The 25272-nt window shown below is 39.8% G+C and overlaps 1 protein-coding gene across 4 annotated transcripts in view; it reads right to left on the reverse strand.

Annotated features, from left to right (window-relative positions):
- The window catches only part of Kcnt2 (potassium channel, sodium activated subfamily T, member 2), a 262318-nt gene that overhangs the window by 61228 nt on the left and 175818 nt on the right, over positions 1-25272 (reverse strand). For all 4 annotated transcript variants that reach the window (XM_013017373.1, XM_013017372.1, XM_013017371.1 and 1 more), the window contains one exon: positions 18543-18651. In XM_013017373.1, coding sequence (XP_012872827.1) covers positions 18543-18651 — 109 coding nt within the window. The remainder of the gene's footprint in view (positions 1-18542; positions 18652-25272) is intronic.

A 25272-nucleotide genomic window follows, 5' to 3' on the forward strand; every position in this document is an offset into this window, starting at 1 on the left:
GAAAAGGACCGTTCAGATAAATCCGATTCCATCTGTTACTTTTTGTCTTGCTAGTACATACTGGTGTTCTTCACCCCAGGAAGTGTCCTTTCTTGAGGATTTCTATTCTTTGTGATTTATTTAATAGGCAAGAGAGAATCTTCACATTCTGCTAAGGGTAAGTATGCAAGGTTTTCCCCCTTCATAGATCTTTTGATTGAAAAAATCAGTTAGAAACTAGCAGTTCTATTAAATACTGTTGACCATGTCCCATTCCTGCTCATGCAACTTGTATTGCATGATTGCAAACTGGCAAGAAAGAACTGCGATCTGAAGGTTATGAGCAGACGCACTTGCTTCTCAAGTTGCTGCTAGTGAAAGGAAATCCAGTAATGAACACTACACGGAGGAAGTAACTTGTGTGGGGGGGGTATTTTGCGTGTGGGTATTTGTGTTTGTGGATGTTTTGGGGTGTGTGGGGGGATGAGAATCACAGCAAGGAGGGAACCACATGTTCACAGGTTCCTTTGGGAGAGGAATGGTGATTGAGGAAGATCTCACTGACAGGACAGTACTTGAGTATTGAGGCTCTGCTTCCCTGGGAAACAACCTCTAGGAACGAAGGAATCATGTTTCATTTGCAAGGTGACCACTAGATGTCGCATCCTGTCTGACACACAGTAGGGGCTCAGTTAATACCAACATAGATGAATAGAATCGTGTGTGTGCGCGCGCGCGCGCGTGTGCGCTCAGTTACAAATGTGCTTCTTCTCCAGTTATTTGCAATTCCCTTCTCCTTAACCAAAACTATTCATCAGGTTTAAAAAATTAACTTTCTCGTGATGAGTTTTGCTGTTAAGAGGAGGAGCAAAAAGAAACAATGACTTTTTAAAGTATTCATAGATATGATAGTACACTAATTGGACATTATAATTAGGCAAAACAGAAGACATCAAAAACAAAAAAAAACATGAGGAGTCAAAAATGACAGCATAGGAAGCTAATCTACTTAACGAAGATTTAAAATGTGTTCATACCAATTAAATGAATATTCAGTGGGAATAATTGTCCAAAAACTTGCCAAGTACTTTGAGCCATGAAGATTATACCTCATCTCATGAAACGATATAGAACCTTGCAATTTCGGACCTTTTTGCTGCATTGTACAGGCTGATAATTGACTAGGAAAGCCTGTTTCCTAGGCAGGTCTATCTAGGTCCACATTGATTTTCAAAGTAATTTTCCACTGTAAATGTAAACAGATTAACACAAAAATAAACTAATGGGAATATAAAAGTGAAATGTTTATAGACCTGACATTTGAAAGGATGAGTTATATCTCTACTTTGCCCAAATAAAGAAAATTCAGGCAGCCAGTATTATAGGGAAGAAAGCCTTGGGAAACGTTTTGGTGGTAAACTGGTATCTGTTATTGTTTTCATCATGAACTCTAAATGAATGTCGTAGTGGGGAGATAAATCCAGAAGACGCAGGACAGTGTAAGAAACTGAGAGGGCAAATTGCACAAGAGAAAAAGGGGAGAAAATTCTAACCAAGTCAGTAAATTACAAGCCCCCGTCGAGACTGCAGCTTTCAGCCACGCCACGGTCAGTCTTTTTTCTTTTCTTTTTTTTTTGGGGGGGGTCCGGTCGTGGGGCCTGAACTCTGGGCCTGGGCACTGTCTCTCAGCTCTTCAGCTCAAGGCTAGCGCTCTACCACTTGAGCCACAGCGCCACTTCCGGCTTTTTTCTTTTTGCTTATGTGGTGCTGAGGAATTGAACCCAGGGCCTCTGGCATGCAAGGCAAGCGCCCTACCACTGAGCCACCTTCCCAGCCCCAGTCTTTTTTCTTTTAAACCGTGTTCACACTCAAATGCCAAGCCACTCCTGGTGCAGTTGTAATCGCACCACCTTGGCCTTGGTTTCCCTGGGCAGTGGGAGATCTCTGGAGTAACTGGCCCTGTGAAGATGGCCGAATGTTGGCTGTCTTGTTGAGACATGAAGATCCTCTGTGGTGTTAGAGGCAAGCCTCAGTTCACATTGAAACTCCACAGACTTCAAATGTTGCGTTTCCTCACCTTGTGTGGAATAGTATCAACTGGGCCATGAAGATGTGGGCTGTTCTACTGTTGTGTGTGTGTGTGTGTGTGTGTGTGTGTGTGTTGTTTTCTATCTTCTCTGCCTTATCTTATTCGTTTTTTCTTCAAAAAGACACAAGACTACAGATGCAGGTGTGTAACTGGCAGTGAGAAGCGAGGTCCACCTTCCAGTGGACAATTTGCTCCCCAGAAAGCTCACAGGCCTCTGATCCCTGTCCCATTTGGCTGGGGTGGAAGGGAAAACGTGGGCCTTCTCCACTTGTCCCTTTCTCTGATCATCTTTTTACAGAAGGGATGGAAGATTTGAAAATAAAGTAGGTTACTTTATTCTTTTTGAGCTACAACCAACAAACCCAGGACACTGAGAAAATCCATCTCAACATAGCTATTGATTTCTTCAAAAAATGTGCTCTATGCTATTGTTTCCAACTTAGAGATATGATGTGCCCAGTTAACTTTTGGATCGTGGATACATCTATTCTGACAAAATATTTTTTAATCTCAACTCAAGATGAATATTTCTCATTAATCCATAATTATACCTTCAAGGCAAATGGGTATTTATTATCAGAAAACAAATGAACCAGCATACCAATCTACTCTGCTTCAGTGAAATCAACTGAGTAGAACAGGGACTGTAAGGGACTATAACTTGGGTCTGATTTTTGCAGAAGTGCATTTTAATATAGACCTCAAAATTCAGTGGAAAAATTTTATATGGCTTTTTTTTTCAATATTTCTCTGCATCCAATTGTGCCATAGGGAGCAATAATGGAATTACTTAACCAGAATTTTCTGCTCCACATACAATATGTTGAAACCTTATTATATTGCATATTCTGTTCCTAGTTCAAAGAGCATAGTGAAATACCCCAGCCAGTCATGTTGCTTGCAGCTTTTAAAAAAATCAGCAACTTTGTTCTGCTATCAATTCTTTTTTTTAAATCAAGTTGTATGCTTTTATGAAGTTCATGCTAATAGATATTAGAAAAGTAAATTTTGATGTTTACTTTTCATGGTTTCTTAATGTTTATTATTTTAAGTTGACATAATAAAGGAAAACTACAGAGCAAGAGTAGTAGTCTGATGCACTGCCTTGAAAGTTTTAAAAGGCAAATACATATTGTATTTGTGTTTTTTTAAAGTATGTCTGGGATGTAATTACCGGGTTTATTTTTGGTGATACATTTTGTTCTTTTGAATCCTAAATGTCCCTAAACACGAGCTAAACAGTCGATTACTAATTCAATAAAATAGACAAGGATTATCTATGTGATTTTGAACTTAGTCACGTCATCAAGCAAACATTTCACACCAAGGAAACTAAGAGCACGTTGTCACAAAATACCTTTACCACTGGATGCATTTTCAGCAGATAACACTATGAAGATCATTTTATCTTAGGAAAGGGCCATCATTTAGGTCTCTTTTTAAATAAGAAAAATAGCATTCCCTGTCCCAAGACTCTAAAGCAGTAGTAATTATTTATACTGACCAAAAGTAGATTTAACAAGTCTAAAATAAAGAACCAAAAGAGTCAATCCCACTTAATTTAATTTCATACGCTGGTTGTGTCTGTATGGCTCCACTTACTTATTGATAAACGTCACAAGGTGCTTTTCCTTCTGCTGACATACTCCTGTTACATTGTTTCACAATGGTATGAAACTGTTCACTTATTTACAACTTAAATTACATGCATAGCATTGCAATGTTTTCTTTGGTATCCGTGACAGGCCCTGTGTATTTTAATGACTACTAGCAAAGCCATCATGCTAACACACTGTAGCCTATATCCTGATGGTGGCTATTTTAGGGAGAAAGAGTAGGCAGAAGTTTCCCAAAAGAGAGTAATCACAACAGTTTGTAACTTCCTTACTTGTGCCCGTGTCTGTTTTCAGAATTGATTGTACAGAAGGAGAATATTATGTACAGTGGGAAGTAAGAGCTCTGGTTAGAGGAAGTGCTGACACAAGACACATGCACTAGGAAAGACTTCCTCTTCTCTCATCTTAAATCGAACATCTATGATGCTGTGCCAAAAACAGATCGGGCAGGAGTGCTAGGCAGCAGATGCAGCGTCGATGATGACCATCACGTTTCCACCACTAGATGGAACTGTAAAGCCATCTGCGATTCCTACAAGAGAGCCAGGCTGAAGGTAGAAAGCCCCCTGCCTGCCTTCCAGGGAAGGTACCAATGATGCCATTTTGAAGGAGAGCTGTTTCCATGAGAAATGGAGGTAGGTCTGTTTTGTAGTCTTCAAAGTGAGACTTGCCAGGGTGATTGCTAGAATTCACTGAGCTGAAAGTTCATGTCTCCTTCAATCGCTTTGAGAAGAAGTTAGGCTCCATGTAGAAGATAGCTGGGGCCAGGACTGGCTCCAATGGAGAGTGAGGAGTGACTCCACAAGGCCTTAAGAGATGGAGGAACCAATCATGACACACCCTTACAGCACCTGTCCACCCCTCGGCCAATCAGGGGAGGAGACAAGGGGCCTTATATAAGGCAGGCAGGTGAATAAGGGAAGCCAAGGCTGCACAGACCTTGTCTTAGGAATCCATCTCCCCATTTCCTTTGCTGTCCCTTTCACTGTTTCTTCTGCTTCCAAATAACCTTACTCTGGATGCTTACTCTGTCCTGCCCCTTTGATTCTGACATCCTTGGAGAAAACGAAATCCTAACCCTAGACACCAGCTTTCCTCAAGGGCCTGTGTCATTCGGACAAGTAATTAACAACCACCAAAGAGATCCTGGAACTCGGGGAGGTTTTGTCTGTAAACAGCTGAGGACAGAGGACATCCGCTTGTCCGAAGGAAACTGCCTGAGGGCTGGAACTCCACCGCTGAAGTGGAGACCTCCTCCCTGGGCATGAGCAAGCTCCAGGGAGAACGCCTGTTCCCTCTGCCAGCAGCAACCTCCCTTCTCGCTGAAGCCTCTGGGCCACATTGCATCCCACATTGCATCTCTGCGTGTGTCCTCTCAGTCTAGAGCAGCGCAGAACTTTCTAGAAGAGCTGCTCTGTGTACATATTCACACCGATGGAGAGAGGAGTTTCAACAGCTCCCGTCATTGCCATCCAGATCTTATCTTTGCTATGTCTTTTGTCCTTGTAAGAATACGTACAGCTTTTGACCTTTTCTACATGTCTGGTGAGATTATCCTAGACATATACTTGTTATTGCAAATAAGGGAAATCATGTTTCTTTGGGCCTGGCTTATGTCACTTAATATAATTTTTTCCAAGTCTTCCCATTTCCTAACAAATGGGGCAATGTCGTTCCTACTTATGAAACTGTACAGTATCTTTACAATAAAAAATATACATAAAATTAAAAGGCCCACAAATAATACTTAAATTTAAAAAAAACACAAAGAATACTTATAACCGAGGAGATATTTGCTTCCTCTCCGCACCACCTGACTTATTCTCAAAGAACAAAACCTCATCTTCCCGTAATGAAAACAGAACATTAGTCATGAATTGAATCCAAGCCGGGTAAACTGAATGACATGTTCCAACTCTGCTTGTATGCAGCGTTAAACCTGTGTCCTGCCCCGAGCTGCCCATTGATGGATCAGCCCATCCTCTCATAAACCCATCGCAACTGTGATTCATGTGCTGGCATTTTCAAAAGTATACAAGCGCGTGCTACCTTGGGTACTTGACCAACTTCTGGAATGAAGCTAGGAAGGGAGGAAGGAATGGTGAAAGTATAACACTATTCAACTCTTGAAGACTGATTTTTAGTATATTACCTCACTTATGATTTTCAAGCAAGCATGCAAATTTGCAACGCATCCTTCCAGCTCCCAAGTTTAACGTAAGCCTGGCAGTAGGTCTCTGGTTACTGTGATCAGATTTTATTGTTGCTACATTACTAGTCTCTGTCATCTCCTTCTGTGAGGTAGGGCAGGAAAATATCCATTCGCAGTGGATTTTCCCTGAGGCTTATCGTATAATCATACTACCACTTTCGATTTCTTGTACACAATGTTCTGTAGTCCTCATATCTTCAGAGCAAGTTCAAACACCAGGACACAGGGGAGATAACTAGACTTGTGGAAGTTGGCTGCTGTCCACTGAAAGTTAGATTCAAGCAAAGCATTCAAAAGAAAGAAAACATTTGCAAGTGCTCTGCCCTAATCTTATCTACTAGCTGAATTTGACTTGCTGGTTGTGATGTTGCAACCTAAGTTCTTTTGGTTACTTTTTAAACATGGAACAGTTTAAAATGTATTTTATGAACAATAGACTCAGTCTTCATTTGCCACTTTTATAAACTGAGATTATTAGCGAGGTACCTCCTTTTACATCTTCAATTTTACTCCCAAATTTCAATTGCAGTACCATTTGTTTTAATTTTTAAAGTTTTAAAAAAATGCCTTTGTCTTCTAGCCATCAGTAAGCCTATGGTTTCAGATTCAAAGTAAAGAACCTGGGCTGGGAAGGTGGCTCAGTGGTAGAGCGCTTGCCTTGCATGCCTGAGGTCCTGGGTTCAATTCCTCAGCACCACATAAACAGGAAAAAAAAGCCAGAAGTGGCGCTGTGGCTCAAGTGGTAGAGCGCTCGCCTTGAGCTGAAGAGCTGAGAGACAGCGCCCAGGCCCAGAGTTCAGGCCCCATGACCGGACCCCAAAAAAATAAAAGTAAAAATAAATAAATATAAAAAAATCAAAGTAAAGAACCCATGGCAGTCAGAGGATGACTACCGCAGTGGGCTTCCGTGGAAGAGCGCAGTCGCGTGGAGTGCTGTGACTCGGTGAAGCTTTACTCCAGAGAGAACGCTCAGACACGTCTTAGTCATCTCCTAATAGACGCTGGTTTTCCTGAAGTTTCTGTCTGCCTTTGTGTTCCATGCAGGGGCAGGGTAGCACATGCTTCTCCTACTCCTTTGTGTGTGTGGATTTTTCTCCAGTCTCCTGTTGAAATTCTGTGCCTGGTTTTTCTAGCTGGAAACCCTTCCTGGTGGCTCCTTGTAGTGTTCTTGTCCCTGTGTGGTGCTGACGTGAGGCCTAGTTTCTACCAGTGACATGTAGGAGTTTATTTGGGGAGTGAGCTAAATGAGGAAAGTGGCAGGTCGGGGGAGTTTCCATTGTGTGCCAACAGACCCTGAAGAGGAAGCATCGCTCAGGAAGGCTGGCTGTCCACAGCCCCCTTGCCTGTTTGTTTGTTTGTTTGTTTTGGTCAGTCATGGGCTTGAACTCTGGGCCTGGGCGCTGTCCCTCAGCTCTTCAGCTCAAAGAGAGCGCTCTACCATTTGAGCCACAGCACTGCTTCCGGTTTTCTGAGTGGTTAATTGGAGATGAGAGTCTCAGGGACTTTCTGTTCTAGGCTGGCTTTGAACCACGACCCTCAGACCTCAGCCTTCTGAGTAACCAGGATTACAGGCATGAGCCACCGGTGTCCGGCCTTGCCTGGTTTTACGGTTGGTGTGGTAGCAGGAATTGTTCATCCATGTTTGGCCTACACAGATGTTAATTTTTGTGTTCACCTAATGGCTCTGGAAACTACCCACAGTCCCTTCATGAACATCATAATATCGAAAACTGGCAAAACAGGTAGTTCAAGCTGAAGGTTCAGAACTCTAATCAATACAGAGGATGCTCTTTCCCCCCGACAACTGGTAAGTTTTCAGAAATTTTTCATCTTTGTCTTTGTAGTTGGCTCTTCTTTCAAATGTTATAGCTTTGAATTCCTAAAGAAGAAGTTTCTTACCAGTGAATATTAGACCAAGAAGAAATCTTCCCAATGGGCTCCAAACAATCCCAGAAATAGTGTCAACTTTCTACCTAACTGAATGTATTTCCCCTACTTGAACTTTTATGCTGACATCCAACAAACAAGGCTCCTATCCAGAATTCTGAAGGTGGGATTCGGATGTTTCAGAGATGTCATTCTCTGTGAGTATGGTTTGGTGGAATGCAATGTCGAGTGAGCAGGGCAGGGTCAGGCTGCGTAGCCCAACATCTTCTGAATGTTCTTCGCAGAAGGCTGAACCTCCAAATCACCTCCCAGCAGATACTTTACACCGTTCTAATTGTTTCTTTCTGTTAAGAAAACTCTTCTTTTTCCCAGTAGTACATTTCTGACTAGATGTAATTGTGAGGAGTTGGCACTGTGGTCAGTGGAAGAGAGGGCAGTCCTTGCTCTGTGAACAGAGATTTAATTTTTTTCTGTGATGATCTGCTTTTCTAGGAATCTTGTTCTTCAGCATGCTTCCCTGCTACATCACTATCTAGGCTCATTCTGGTCTGAAGGTCTCATCCAGAAACAGCTCTTTATTTACTTTTCACACCCTGAAAATTCATTAAAATCCTTCACCCTGGCATTTAATTTTCCACAGTGAAATCTTATGAGTCTATTTTGCCGCTACCATTTTGATGCAGTCTCATGAGGGAGAACAGATTCACATATATAGCTCATGAACTATCTGGACCCAGGCCTTCCAAGAATCACCTTAATTCATCTCACTGATAATACTGACTGCCTACATTATTAAAAAAAACTTATAGAATCAAAGAATATATTGAGTATTTTGTCTACATTTAGTTAAATTACCACCTATGGGAGGGAGGGGAACACATAAAACAACACCACACCCAACACACGCTCTGGCAGAAAAATAAAATTATATACCTATTTACAGAAGTCAGTCTAAATTAGGAAGTTTCAAAATAGTCCGGAGAAGCTAGAATTTTTGATATAATAAAATCTCCTGGGAAGCAGAAGGGGTGTCATCAAGGGAGCGCATTATAAGAAGATCTGGGTGGAAGAAGCTCCAAGTGTATTTAGGATGGTGTTATTTGGAGAATGCTCTATATATACAAAAACCAGGGGAGATGTGGATGTAAGAATAAATTAGGCTAGAGCACACAGAGCTCCAAAGAAGCGACATGGAAATATGTAGATCTAATTTGGCTGGGGATGCTGAGCTATGAAAGGTTGACCATGAAGAGGCTTCTAGTCTGGGCCTGTAGCAACTCCTGCAACGCACTGGCCCACATGCCTATGCAGCAGACCTTGTAATGGGAGTGCTTTGGAAATTCTTTCTTGGGTCACAGATCACAGGTCCTTGCAGATAAACTTAAGGAAACGCCTTCCTGTCCATCCCTCCAGGGCCCCGTTAGCTCATGGAAAAGCACATGGGAAGACTGGGAGAAAGTTTCCCAAGCGTGCCATGTCCCCTGCTGGTGGGAGCCCTCCGTTCCCAGCTCCAGCCCTGTAGTCATTCCTGGTCCTTGATGTTTGGGAAACAAACGAAGCCAGGGCCACCAGGATGACACAGATGACACCATCTTTCTGAATGTCCCAGCTTCACCAAGGGGCTTTCTGCAGCCAGAATATCCAGGCAGTGCGTCTCCCATGCAACTAGCAAAATTGAGGGGAGGGCTTGGGTTAGCAGGGAAGGGGGAAAGGGCGACATCCACCAAGGTCCGCCGTACTTACAAAATAACACCTTGTATGGCAACTCTTTCCTACAACTCCTTAAAGAGAATAAAAATGTAACTTAGTCAGGCACTGGTGGCTCACACTTGTAATCCTAGTTATTCAGGAGGCTGAGATGTGAGGATCATGGTTCAAAGCCTGGGCAGGAAAGTCTCTGAGACTCCTATCTCTAAATACACATACACACACACACACACACACACACACACACACACACACACACACGATAGAAGTGGAGCTGTGAATCAAGTGGTAGAGCAGTAACCTTAAGCAAAAAAGCTCAGGAACACAGCCCAGGCTTCTCTGAGTTCAAACCTCACAACTGTATATAGTCTTGTATGGGAACAACTGAAGCAATATGAAAAACTAGTCCCAGAAATAGATTTTAGAAACTTATATGAAAGTCGTCTCCTAACAATTAGTTGATGTACAGCAATCAAGCATCTTAAAATTAATTTTCATATGTCTACGTTCACTCTAAGGAGAAGTCAAAATGCCTCTCCTCTATTTATCTACCCATAGGAGGAGGGGGGTCTGGATGGATTTGCCAGATTACAAAAGCTAGTCCCCTGTCACCACTTTTTGAGTGTGAAACTTCCGAGGGAGCTAAAGATAGCTCGTGTAGGGCAAACTCTCCCACCTTTCCTCTCTTCCTTTCTGGCAGTCAGGATGGTAATTATAATCCCTATTACTTTTGAGAAAATTTTCTCTTCCACCCACATGACAGCTGATTCTGGGGGCTCTCTGTGAGGAGCTGGGGATTAAAGGGAGAACTCCTCTTTTTACTGTCTACCTCTCCTCTTGCTTCTCTCCCTAGTGGTTTCTCATGGTCTTTGTTGTGGGTCTTTTTTTTTTCTTCTGGTGACAAAGCATGACGTTATGTTTTATTTTTGTCTCATCACAGTGTTTAAATTTACAGACTTTGTAGGAATTGGGATATAACGGATATGGAGGATTCATGGCTGATTTTGCTTCTGAGGTCTTTGTCCAAATGTTCAGAGAAACACTGGAGACCTCGCATGGTCCAGAGCCTTGGGGTTGTGCCTCAGTTGCTCTTTCTAGTACTTGGGACATTGTGCTTGCTAGGTAGGTGCTCTACCTCTTGAGCTGCAATACCTAACACCTTTTGCTTTGTTATTCTTCAGGTAAAGTCTTTCAGCTTTGCCTGGGCCAAGCTGGGACCGTGATCTTCCAACTTATTCCAGCGAACCTAGCTAATTGATGGAGCAGGGGTCTTGGTGACATGTTTTTCAGACTGGTCTAGAACCTCACTGATCTTCATCTCTGCCTTTCTCCCTCAAGTAGATGGGCCAAGGTAGCTGGCCTACGGATCGGAAATCTTCAGTAAGGAAAAGCTATCTCTCCTCTATTTACTTTTTGCTTTATGAGTTCATACTGTTAGTTTTCATGAGGGGTTAAAAAAAAACTAACGTGAGTGTTACTTATGGGTCAAACTCTTCCTTTATAATCATTCACAACTCTTGCAGGTTGGTTTTGAGGTCATTCGACAAGCCCTCAGTATTTTGTTCATTACCTTACTTCCTGTTCCCAGAACTTTTTTCAGGATCACACTGGTATATTTACTGCATTAGTCGCTGTATCAATACAAGCTGGAGGGAGCACTGGCTCATTTTGGCGGAGAAAGGTATCGAACCACCAAGATCTAACCAAGAGGCGTGTTCATGGCTTAGGAGAGGCCATCGATCTTCAGCTCTCTCAGGGACGTGAAAAGTAACTTTTTTCAATGCTTTCTAACAGCCACATTGGATATACATTCATACTTTTGTATTCATGTGTTGTAGGGAGTGTAAAACAGCACAAGTTCGTATGGACACAGTCACACCTCAGAGATTGCCACATGGTTGAAAACCATGTGGCAAGGGAAAACAAATGAAATATAGGCTAGGGTTTTGGCTCGGGCTCTGAGTTAGAAAACAGAGGGATGGGTAGGGTTGGGAGAGGTGGGGAATGGTGATGTGGCACAGATCAAGATACACAGTATTCCCATGACTGACGTGTTGATTTGAGCTGCCCCTGTACAACCACTTAAGAAAGCTTTAAAGATTAAAGAGGAGAATCTAAAAGCAAAATACTTTCTAGAAAATGGGCAAGTAATTTTACTTGTTAGAAACTACAATAAAACTTTGGAAACTAAGGAAAAAACTATGAACTATGTATTCTGATTGTTTTCTCCATTTTTAAAACAATAGTTATTTTGTAAACAATTGCAAAAAATGAAGAAGTTAAAATGATTTTGATAACTTGGTGAACAGTCTACCAGTGTGAAGTCCTCACTTGATAACTGCATGATAATCAAGGAAGATAGAAATATTAAGTGAAGGCACACGGAGAGAGTATATGAACACATTTCTTGACTATTTTTGGAACTTTTCTGTAGGTGTAAAATTATTTAAATAGAAAAAAAGTAAAAATAATTCTTTAAAGGCGTGTCATCAATCAAAATGCATTGTATTCATAAAATGACTTGTGTGGTTAAGTCCTTTATACAACTATTTAAAGATAATACAAATATTAGAAAACAAATCTTAACCTGATATTTCTCAATTTCCTTTGCGTGTGTTATTTTGTTTTCTGGGAAGGGTGTCAGTACCCATCCACAACTGTTAATTTAGTCGTAGGACACAAATTTGGCAATTTACACACCACACACAAATTAGTTCCATGGCATTTTGACATAACATTTTTCTACTGTGCTTTGCAGATTTTGCTAAAGTGTTATGCAATCTCTGGTGAAATAATTATGTGTGAAATCATAAAGTTCATTTAGTTTTTAATGCTTATCACAGAAATTTGAACATGACCACTTCTCCATAATTTTGAAATACTTTGCCTTCTGTTAACAGTCTGATAAAACTTAGAAAACTAAGGGAAAAAATCTATGAACTGGGTATTCTGATTTTTTCCTCCCATTTGTAAGATACTAAGTACTTTGAAAAGATTAAACAAAACTTGATAATTAGTGCTTACAAGTTAATTTTCTTTTATCATAAGAGGGACACCACAGAAATTTCCAGAGCTGCTGTTTAATCCCATTGACAAAAATAATGTTTTTGTTCAGGAAGTTAATGAAGGGTTTCTCATGAAATAATTACTCCCAAAGAGTATATTTACAAAATTATAACTTTTTAAAATAGATTCTGCTAGAATATAAAAGCTACTTACGTCTACTTGTTTTCAGTGTATTTTCATGGAACACAGCATTGGTCCCATAGATTAATGCTTTAAATGGTCTTTCAGTAGTTGTACAAAGGATTTTCAATTTAACATGTCAGTTTATGAGTACAAGGTATATTGAATAGTGTCACCCTTTCCAACATTTCCCCCTATATCTCTCTCAATTCTATCCAGACATATTTTTTATTCACTTAGAGTACTTGACATATATATCAATATCAAACCCATTAGTATCCAAAGTGTTCTTGTCTTGGTGATATAAAATAACACTGTTTCTGGGTACTTTTGTAATAGTGTGTTATTATCTGAATCTACTAACAACTTTTAAAAATCTGCATTTCTTCTACATTTTCAAATAATCTTCATATCATATAAATCTTAAATAATCCTCTTATTTATATCCTTTCCATTCATTTTCTCTACATAAGCTTATGTGTTTGCATGTTGATCTGTGCGTGTGTGTGAGAGAAAGTGTGTGTGTGCACATGCACATTTGTACACGTGGGCATGCTGATCCTGGGGCTTGAACTCCAGGCCTAGGCGCTATCGCTGAACATTTTTACTCAAGGCTAGCACTCTACTACTTGAGCCACAGCTCCACTTTCAGCTTTTTAGTTGTTAATTGGAGGTAAGAGTCTCATGACTTTCCTGCCCAGGCTGACTTTGAACTGAGATGTTCAGATCTCAGCCTCCTGAGGAGCGAGGATTACAGGCGTTAGCCATTGGGTCCTAGTTTCTGAGTAAATTTTAAATGTTTACAAGAAACATGTATGTTTCAAGGAAACTAATGATTTTCACCTTTCCTTTAACTCAACTTAGTGCTCTTCTCTACAAATCTTGGGACTAAATGTTTGACCACTAGATAATGAAAAGGCACAACACTGTAGGTCTTTCCCTCATCTTCTTCAAAATATATTTCATTCTAATTTTTGTAAAACCTACTACAGTGACTCCAAAGAGTAGACATGGAGAAGATACATATCATGACTATTTTTTTGGTTGTGGGGGCTGAATTCTGGGCTTGGGAGCTGTCCCTCAGCTCTTCAGCTCAAGGCTAGCACTCTACCACTTGAGCCACAGTAAACTTGAAAATCTATTGCTATCTATATGCTCAATAATAACATCAGCCCAAAAATATCCAAATAAAGTAGCAGCTAACATGTATTCTTGTGCTATGATGATAGTTACCATATTTTGGCATGGGTCCCCCAAATATTCTGATTTACATATAAATATATGTGGAGAAAGGGATGTCTCTCACTTTGTTTCACCCCATACGTAAGGTTGTAAGTGTCTCCCGCTTCCCTCCAACCTGTCCAATTAGACAGCAAATTGCATGATTGACTTTGATGCAGAGAATCTGGCTGCACAACAAAACTGAACCTGTTATGACCACAGCACTCCATGAGCCTCAGTGAGTCCATCGGCTGACTTCTTCCAGCTTCTGACTTGAGGTATTATTCACATGTTGATGGCAATCACTCACACTTTACTTACATCTTCAGTACAGCTCTAACTCTAGACCACATACCAAGCAAAAACTGAATGTTCTAATGTGTAAAATCTTCCTTATGTTCTATAGTAGTATACAGAATTACAGCATAATTACAGCAATTCTGATTGCTCAGTCCAAATAAACACTGCTCTCTTTCCATTTCACCCCATATGCAATCAGCCCAAGAGATCTCCATAACGCCTCCTAAATACTTCTAGAATCTGAACAATGTTCATCATTTTCACAGAAAATACTCTAACTTGAATTGTTAGAATAGTCTTACTTTGTAGTCCACTTAAAGAGAGAGAGAAACCATTCCTATTATAAGAATATCTGATATCTGATCTAGAATGATAGCTGGCACCTTTCTAACAGCACAGAATTCCTATAAAATCAGGTACCATGTTTTATGTGGCATTTAGAAAAACAGTATAAGCCAGACATTGGTGGTTCACTCCTATAAAACTAACTAAGCAGGAGGCTGAGATCAGAGGATCTTAGTTCAAAGCCAGCCAGTCATGAGGGGAGAAAGGTCAGTCTTTGAAGAACAAAATGAACCCCCAGTGAACAACAAAAACACGTGTGTGTGAGGCGTGTGTGTGAGGCTGCTCATCGTTGGAACTCGTCTAGGACCGAAAGACACATAGAAATGCATAGGGAAAGAAAATGGAACAGCAGAGGAGAGCTACCAGGGAGGCTAGGCTAGAGCACTGTCAGACTGTACAGACAGACTCCAAATTCAAGACAGATTAGAAAAAAATGCATGTGGGCCTATTAATATTGCTTATCCCTTTTAGACAAGCTCAAGGTTGGCAATTCACCCTTAGCGTGTGAGTCTGTCTGTCCACATGCACAAGTCAGGGCAGAGTCGGGAGGGACCTGGGCAGGGATGAAGCTGTGTGTACTGGAACAGAACCCAGAACTCCATGATTACTGTGTTCCCAAGGCAGGTCTGTCACTTACAGGGGTGACCTCTGGCTATCCAAGGACTGCTGTTAGTCTATCTCATTTCTGAATTAATGTTTATCATTTTCTTCAAATAATACACACTCTGCTTCAAAATGCATCTTAAAAATTGTTTATTGCTAGGGTTGTTGACTTTATAACATATCTTTTATTTACTCTTTGTATCAGTCATAAGGTACCCAGGGCCCGGGACTATCAATTCTTATACATAATTATTTATTTTAGAGGGGAGTAGTAACATCATCTTACTGCTTTAAAAGAAAGATTTTAATACTATTTCATTGCTTCTTTGTTAATTAGCAAGCTTCTAACGCGTGCATAGAACAACACCCAGACTTGTCAGCACTATTCCCCATTACACGACTTAATTCAGTTTCCAAGTTTGTTCTCTTATTATTAAATTGATAGATTGGAGCTTTTGAAATTTCTACTGGCACTCAAAGGTAAAAGTACAAACATTCTGTTCATGATGGAATCTTGACTATCTATTCAATTTATGCATAACAGAAAAGCTTTGATTAAAAAAAAAAAACTTGAGAGCCAGGCACCAGTGGCTCACAACAGTAACCAAACCCAGCCACTGAGAAGACTAAGAAGTGAAGACCTCAGTTCAAAGCCAGCCTAGGCAGGAAAGATCCTGAGACTCTTGTCTCTAATTAGCTGGAAGTGGAGCTGTAGTCCAAGTGATAAAGTGCTAGCCTTGAGCAAAAGAGCTCAGAGACAGTGCGCTAGGACTGACACCAGGACTGGCTTGTGTGCACACACGTGTGGGCATGCACACGCATATTTATTTTGGTCAAATAACATACTTAATGAAGTACGTTAGAAATGTAAATTAAATGGTCTGTTTGGCTGGTTATTTGTATTCCAGTGACAGTTTACCTCTGACAAGGTATTTGTAATACATAACTATCATAACTCAATAATCAAAGATAAATATAGGCAAAGGATCTGAGTATATTTTTATTCAAGAAGACACAGAATTATATCTTCTTTTTGGACCAACAGATAACACAAAATAGTGTTCAGAGGATTAGGACGTGGTGAGGTATCACTGCACACACACAAGAGTGGGTATCACAAGAAAGAAAAATTGTAAACATGGCTACTGTGACTGGGAACCCAATACATTGTTGTTAAAAATTTAATATTGCAGCCCATCTGAACAATGCGCTAAGTCCCTAAGGAAAGGATTACAGAGTGATCATATGATCAACCTCTCCTGCTCTTAGATACGTATACCCAAGAACACCAAAAGCATTCATCCACGCAACAACTTTTACACAAATGCGAATGCCTGCATTCTCCATGTGAAAAACAACCTATATACCCAGTAGCAATGGTGAAGAATGAAATGTGATATATCCCATCATTGGCCAATAATCAGCATGAAAATGAGTATAGTACAAAGCATATTAAGTCATCCTTTGCACGTGTGTGTCAAGCCAGAGATACCAGACCAAACAAACACAGCATTTTGTGACTCCATTTAGAGAAAATGTACCAAACGGGTGAATCTATAAGAATAGATAGAGTTGGTAGAGCGCGAGTCTTGAGCTGAAGAGCTGAGGGACAGCGCCCAGACCCAGAGTTCAGGCCTCACGACTGGACTTAAACAACAACAACAAAAAATAGGCAGAGTTTTGTAACTGCCCAGGTCGCAGAGAATAAGGCAGTGTGATTGCAGTGTGGCTGTTCATGGCTTGATTTCTTCGTGGTGCTCTGCAGCTAAGAAGTGGTAATATGCATTTTCCCTAGTAGATGGCTTGTGAATCAAATCTCAAGCTTTAACAAAGAAATTAATAGTGGACTACCAAAATCATTGTGAGCTAGTTGTGAAATAATTTTTCAGGTTAGTCTTTTGAAAGACAATTTCCTTTTCAACTTATCTCAGGTAAAAGTTTTTATCCGGGCAATGTTCAATGTCAATAAATATTATTTACTAAGGGTTATATAGTTTAACTTGAATCTGAATTATGAGCTGCATTAAATAAAAATCAATGGCCTGGTGGTATAAGTTGAATGCACAACAGTGAATTGGACTAGATGTTTGGCATCAAAGTTAACTCATTAAATTATGAAGATGCATGGAAAATTATGAACACACATGGTGAGTTCTCCATTCTGTCAGCTGGCATGTAAATGAATTTGTAATAGTTTAATTGCATCAAAAGTCTGAGTATTGCTTTAAATAAAGAAACAATTTCATTCATGTTCCTGTTGCATCCTTCCCATTGAACAGATTAAATTTTTGTGAATGTACAGAATCAAAATACCTCCATTAAGAACTAGAGAAACTCACTCTTGAGAAATCCTTACCATCTCTACCGAAGAGAAACTCAATTAGAAGTTAGAGTTTATGGTCTACTTTGAAATACCACTGGGCATCTATTGGTTTTATATTAGCCATTTAGTCTACCTTATGTAAATCCCAAGAAAGAATTTTGCTTGTCAAGGATTTGTATTCAAGTTCATTTCATACTTCTCACCAATTAACTTTCAGAATTTAAATGATTGTACATGCATGTTCACAGTCATATGTACTTAGAAATTCAACATTTTATCTACAGTCTCAAGTTAGGAATCTGAGAAACTATGACATGGGGTGAAATATTTGTCTCTTTAAGTAAGAGCAGTTACTAAGTTCACTCCCTAATATTTCCTTGGCCATCAAAGTTAAAAAATAAAAAGGCTGCATTTCATGAAACTCATTAAAGTAACTAAAAGCAAAAGATATTTCTGATAATATTGCTTTGTCTCATTTATGTTGAAATGCATGTTAAAAAATCACAGAACTAATTTTTGAGCTTAATCACATCCTAAAGCTTTAAAATAAAAACTTACCTGAGGAAAATACTTTTTTTTTGTCAATCATGGGGCATGAACTCTGGGCCTGGACACTGTCCCTCAGCTCTTCAGCTCAAGGCTAGAGCTCTACAACTTGAGCCACAGACTTTCCTGCCTGGGCTGGCTTTGAACTGAGGTCCTCAGATCTCAGCCTCCTGAGTAGCTAGGATGACAGGCATGAGCCACCAGCAGCCAGCTAGAAAATACTGTTTCTGTGATCTTAGACCAGTGATGGTCAGGATCTTGTTTTTAAAATTATATGTGTCTTTTTTAATATTAATGGTGAAAAATAGTAACCATGATATAACTCTAAGCTGAAGAAATGACAGAACAAGTTATCTCAAAGAGTGTTGAAACAGGACAGCAAGTAATGGCCAGTTTTCTCCTCTAGACTCCTTTCAACACACAGTATGCACTGGTGGAAGATAGCACACAAATGAAAATAATAAGCACACATCACATAATTGTACTTACGTTTATATAATTTATCTCAGAGGAAAAAATTATACTTACTGCCCTCTCGAGGTATGAACCAGTAGTGTAATAAGCGTAGATGTGGCTGGACATACACAGTTTAAAGCTAACATGGCGTATTTAAACTCTTCTTCACAAACAACATGATCTGTTTGAGATAAAATGGGCCAATTAGAATGGTTTGCCATGGGAAAGGATGATATTGAGATAAGACATAATGAATGAGTTACAGAAGTCTCCATTGAAACATACTTGATTTAGAGATGGTTTTACATTTGTAAGAAGAAACTGTCAAATGACCGGGTTGGGGAAGGAACGGGGTCGTCTCCTAATTCTCCCTTTAACATGAGGATACTTAAATACTAGATTTTCCTTCACCCCAGCCCCGCAAGGAAAACATTCAGCTTTCTTTAGTCCTGTCCATTCTAAGATAGGAAATCCAATGGTATTGACTTTCTAAAAGCATAATCACGTAGCCTACACCTTCATAATTATTCAAAGTCATGTTCGACCACATTGGCCTAGTCTAGAGATAAGAGGGTTCATCTTATGAAAAAACTGTCACTAATCAACAAAAACAAATGCCAAAAAAATTAAAATTGAAAGCACGCTTTCCTCTGAAGGACTGAGCTTCACGAACGCCAAGTATGACGAGGTCCAGCCAGGAAAGATAATGCATACTGACTCCATGCACTAGAAATGCACGAGAATGTGCCAAGCTAATGGCAGGTAGGGCTGCGGGCTCCACCGGCAGGGGCCAGAGCCCACGGCTCATGGGGGGAGGATCATATGGGAGAGAGAACTCAAGCTGTCAGCCCTGGATTTCCACACACATCATCTTCAGAGAAGAGAATAAAGACTTGTTTATGTTGAAAGCAGCAATGAAAGCCTCCTTTCCCAATGGGAGCAATTATGGCTGGTATTAGAAATAAAGGCACTGTTAAAATTTGAAGAAAAACCCATTATCTTAGGTAGAAAATAGCAGTTTGGCTACAGTTAGCAATGGAAGATTGGAGTTGCCAGTGAGAGAGATCTAGAAAACAATAACAAACACCACACACTTGAAGATTCTGAAACACACACACACACACACACACACACACACACACACACACAATGTTACTTGGGAAGAGGTTAACAAATGCTCTGAATAAATTTTGACCATATTCTTATTTTATGTAATAATTAGCACACGAAAGACCCCATGGTGTTTTTTTCCTTTATTTAAGGGCTGTATTGTTTTAATTTTCTCATTCACATTTTATGAAAGAAATTACACTCAGGATTTACGCTCAAATAAAATAAATTAATATTGAATGAGTATTAGGATCTCCTAATAATCATTCTTCACTATCTTTTCTTTTTTTTCTCTCTCTCTCACACATACATATACACACATCCACATTTCTGCTTGTCAATATATCATACAATCATGAAAGAAAATTTAAAAATACATAGCCATCCCATCTAGTGCTTTGCAGGAAAAGCAAGCAAATGAAGTATACTGAATTTTAAAAGAGCAGTGCATTCAAGCTAGCATTTCAATATTTCTCAAAATAATTGTAGAATGTGTGTGCCTCATCTGTGAACATAATGCAACAAAGCTGCTGAGCAGAATGCTCTTCCTTGCAACTCCCATGCTAGGATTCCACAGGGGACTCAGAAGTTTCAACCCCAAAATTGGAACATACAATCTGAGAAAAAATATGTACATTTATTATAACACAACATAAGGCAGATCTTTGTAACAGCACATTTGGAAGGCTAATTACAACATATAGAATACCACATGGAATTATTAACTTTCTCTCCCAGTAATGCACAGAACATATTTCTTACACGGCGGATATGAATGAATATAGATGTGTGACCTTTGTAAAAGTTCTGTTTGATTTTCCTTCAATAGCTAAAAGAAAAATAGTGGCTCCCTTCATTTTTTTTCTGGTGCTATACATCTGAATTTGAAAGTGGATAGTTTGGGGAGAATTATATCTCACTGGAGATTTTTTTTAGTTTCTTGGTTATCTTTCTGTAGATACACAAAAGTGGTTCCATTCAGCTTCTGAGTACAGTACCTCTTGATCAGTGTCACCTGTCCATCTTTTTCCCCATCTGTCCCAACCTCACCCATCTCCAAAAGTTACCTGGCTCCATTGTCACACCTGTGCATTGAATGTGACTAATTAAAAAAAATGTACTAATGCAAGCAGCAGGAGCTAGAAGGGCAGAAAAGACAAATCTACTTCAGGCAGCTATTCTTGGATTTACATGTCTTTTATTCTCCTTTAGGTAAAGATTTTGTAGACTCCATTGGCCCTTCAATCAAAAGGCACTCACATACACTATCATTAGAGTTAGTAATTTTCCACATGAATGCAAAATAGTCTTTTCACTATTTCACATAGTCAGGTTCTGAATTACTTAGGGCCACAAGTACTGTATAAATTAAACTTAAAAGTTTAAGATACTTTGGTTAGTATTTATTATCCATATCAGCTTCAATTCTTTGCACAGTTTGGGGTCTGCTTCCTTTTGCTCTAATTCTTTTGGGTACTCATACTTGATCCTTTATATATTAACAAACACATCTCATTATTTTGCTTCTCATTGCTCTACATGTTATAATTCAGATAATACAAGTTACATGTATGAATAGTTCTATTTACTCTGAATTACATTCCAAAATATTAAGAGATGTGCTGTAAAAAGAAGGCAATATATCAATAGAATAAAGATTGTTAAGAAATTCCTTGTTAAATTAAAAGTAAAAATCACCAGACTTCATTTGAAAAAGTCTAGTTGGAGTCAGATGGGCAAATAAAAATATTTTATGACAAACAAAAGTTAAAATAAGTTATCTCCATTAAACCAGCATTACAGAAGACTGTTAAAGATAACCTTTATACTCAAAAAGAATATATAAATTTGAAAAAAGGGAAGAAAATAGGAGAGAATTTAACATTAAAAAATTTTTAATGGCATGAACTACTACACACCTTTTGATTTTAACACCCAGTATCAATGAACTAGTTCCCAAATTAAAAGGCAAGTTGGATCAAAAGGCAAGACCTGACCATTTTTTGTCTACAAAAAACCTCATCTGTTTGACAAAAACAAATATTGGCTCATGATAAAAGGCTGTAGAAAAGATCTGCCCAGCAACTGGATCATGGAAACAGGCAGGAGTAGCTCTTTCTCCTTACCGATGTGGTAAAACTTGAACTAACACTTTACAGAGACAAAAGCTACTTCATATCAAGAACATGAATTCTCCATGGAGAAAATGGATCTTAGACCTAAAATACAATCTCCTAGGTGAACAGACTACAAGTGCACCATCTTATATACACGACCAACTAGACTGAAGTGGTCTACGTACTGTAAACCCTATGAACAACTAGCAGATAGTTTCAGAGCATGAATATTGGACAGCTGAAAGGCTTGTGAAAAGGGAGGCAGTGGATGAATGGAAGTGAAATGAATGCACAATAATCCTTAATGTACATCGGTGAGAAAGGAAATGGAAAACCTGCTATGATGGATGAGGGGTGAGGTGAGTAGGGTTGGAGGGAGAATGACAGAAAGAAGGAAGGATCTGACCAAGAGTTACTCACTGAACACATTAATGGACATGTCAATCGTAACCCTTTTGTACAACCATTTGTAGATTAAAAAAAAACAAATTTAAATATATTAAATCCCCATGGGTAGCAGAAAAACTAAAAGGAATCATGATAGAAAATCCAACTGAATAACAATATTGATTATATATAATATATAACATATGTTATAATAGTATGCGACAAATATATAGAGATAGTATATGACAAAGATCTGAAATATAAGCTACAAATTTAGATTGGATTCTGTCTCTAATTTCCCTATCACATCTAAATACTTCATTCCTTTAAGTACCTTTATTTCATATTCATTTCTAATCCTTAACCTACACTATGGAAACTAAAAATAGCAAGGCTGGGGGATCTAGCTCATGGTAGAATATTGGAGAATACATGCAAGGCCTTGGGCTTGATCCTCATGGACTATAAACCAACAAAAACCCTGAAACTGTTCATTCCCCAAAGCCCTCCAATAGCCAGAGCTCATTAATCAATAACACCATCAACAACCCTCCCTGGAAACCTCTCTAAAAGTTTCCAGTCTGCAGACATAATTCCCAAAGATCAAATACCAAATTTTACAATAATTTATTTACTCATTTTTATTAGCACACATTAGTCATTTTCATTTTGACCTGTCCATAAAATACATCAAAGGAACAATCTGATCTTAAAAACAGCACTATTTCTCATCTTGATGTGTGAGTCTTTATACTAAGTAGAAAAAATAAATAAAAGATTAAACTCTTCCATGTTAGTTCTATGCAGGGACTTGCTTCCAAAGAATTTATGTCAAGTCAAGCTCATATTTTCTACCAACAAGGATACACATATGCTTTCATTTTTCAGCAGGTTTTATTTGGGGGGGGGTGGATTGGAATTGATGCAAAGGATCATGAACTGTGACTCAAACTCAGCTTCTCACCTAAGCGGATAAAATGATTCCTAATGCATCTTCGTGTTTTCCACCTACAGCACTCCAAAAACAGTGCTGCCCCACTAACCACGGATGGTTTTTAATAAATTAAAATTGAAGACAAATAGACATTCATTCCCTCCATCAGCCTGGCCACAATTGAGGCCACCAGTGTGGCTTATGCAACAACACTGGACTGGGTTGGATGTTTCCATCATCACTAACCACTCCTTTGCCCGGTAAGTGGACTCACTTTCAGCCAAGTGAATTTTCAAAGCTCTAAAACATTCCAGACACACTCTGGAGTCCATAAACACATCATTTCTAGAGAGTCAGGATTGGAGAAAGGCTTGTTACCAAAATATTCCACCCTTTCCCGTGCACTATTTCAGACCTGCAGCTGCAAAAAAATTCTCACAGGTAATTACAAAAGAAAAGAAAGATCGCGTGGACAAACGCTGGCTCACAAGTGGGTATACATATTGAAGATTATGAGACTCATGCTTTTCTTCTGTAGCTCTACTTTTCTAAGTGCAATCAATGTGATCAGGGAGGGGGGGATTAGCGTCTGGAAGCTTCAGATACTCCTTTCCCTGTGTGCTGCTTCATTTCCATGAGTCACGTTAAAATGTTTGGAAGTCAATGCTAAGAAGACAAGAGAGGTAGATTAATCGATAGAGAGGTACGAATCGATCACTTTAGCAAACATAGAATCCTTTTACTCCAGCAGGCCCTTGCTTGCCATCAGAAATCTATTCAAGGGTCTAGAAATCTGGACACCTGCAGAGCTGGATAAAAATCAGATGAACTGAATCTAAGTAGCAGGATGTGATGCTTCCTTTCCAACCTGCACTGGGGCCTCCTCTTCCCTTCCTACTTACGACCTTTCAGCCACACTAATAGGCCTGAGCTGTGGCGGGGAGCAACTCAAAGCACTGTGCTCTCTTCCCACCCAAATGTGATATTCTAGACAACCCAAGACTCCTTGGAGGGCACAAAAGCCCTAAGATACACAGGGTTTAGGACAGTCCTTGGCAAACCACTTGGAGTGCAGTTACAGACACTCTGAGAAGATTGCACAGACTACGCTCAGCTTCCACTTCAGTTGTATCTACAGCAAACCTATAATGGAGGCCGTGCAAATGAACAGACCAAGAAGTCCCTTCCCACATGCAGAAGTGGGCTTCATTCAAGAAACTGAAACCCTGCTCCAGGGTCTCTCCATCCACGGGCGGTAGGCCCTGCTATGAGCCGCGGTGGCTGTCATGTTCCTCCCTGTCACGTTGTCTAGGTGAGCAAGCTCTGCTCTCGCTGTGCCCGGGAATGATTGTGGTAAGGAGCAAGTGGAGTCATCTTTATGGTTTTACTTTAGTGGGGGGGTCACATTCACTAGACACCTGCAGTTCCAGCTGGCTGCATTGCTTGTTTTTTTTTTTTCTTTCTGTTGGTCCTGGGGCTTGAACTCAGGGCCTGGGAGCTGTCCCTGAACTTTTTCTCTCAAAGCCAGTGCTCTTCCACTTGGAGCCACAGCACCACATCCAGTTTTCTAGTGGTTCACTGAAAAGAGTCTCACGGACTTTCCTGCCCAGGCTGACTTCGAACTGTGATCCTCAGATCTCAGCCTCCTGAGTAGCTAGGATGACAGGCATGCACCACCGACGCCCAGCTCCAGCTGCATTTCTTGATGGGGCTCTGGGGGTCTTTAGGGGAGTAATAAAAAAAGAGTCTACAGATTGTTCTTTGCTAAGACTCGTGCAATATTTGCATGAGCAAATACTGAACTGTGGCTGAAAGTAATACCTTGTCCACTACCCTTTCCCCTTCCGGTCAGTAATGGAGACTCCTGCGCTTTCCTCCCAACCCTTGTGCTGGCCATGTGGCTGCTGTTCTGGCAGAAATTACTTTTCCCAGCTTCCACTTAAATACTGTCATCACAGGATTGGATTGTGATGAGAGATGGGAAGGAATGAGCAACTTTTACTGTTTTTTTTAAAGATAAAGCCACTTTCTCCAAATGCGTTTCTTCTTACTGCCGATACCATGGATGGGTCACAGCCCAGCTTTGATGATACAAACGAAGATAACTCGTTATCAAATAGAAAATCTGTCCAATTTGTTCTTAGGGCTTCTAGGGTTTTTTTTTTTCCTCTGTGGAAGAAAGCATTTCCTGTTCCCAGATTGCATACATTTAATCTCATGTTTCCTTCTTAACCTTTCAAAGTTTCTGGTTTGA

Source organism: Dipodomys ordii, unplaced genomic scaffold (genome assembly GCF_000151885.1).
Source record: "Dipodomys ordii isolate 6190 unplaced genomic scaffold, Dord_2.0 Scaffold35, whole genome shotgun sequence".
Lineage (NCBI taxonomy): Eukaryota > Metazoa > Chordata > Mammalia > Rodentia > Heteromyidae > Dipodomys > Dipodomys ordii.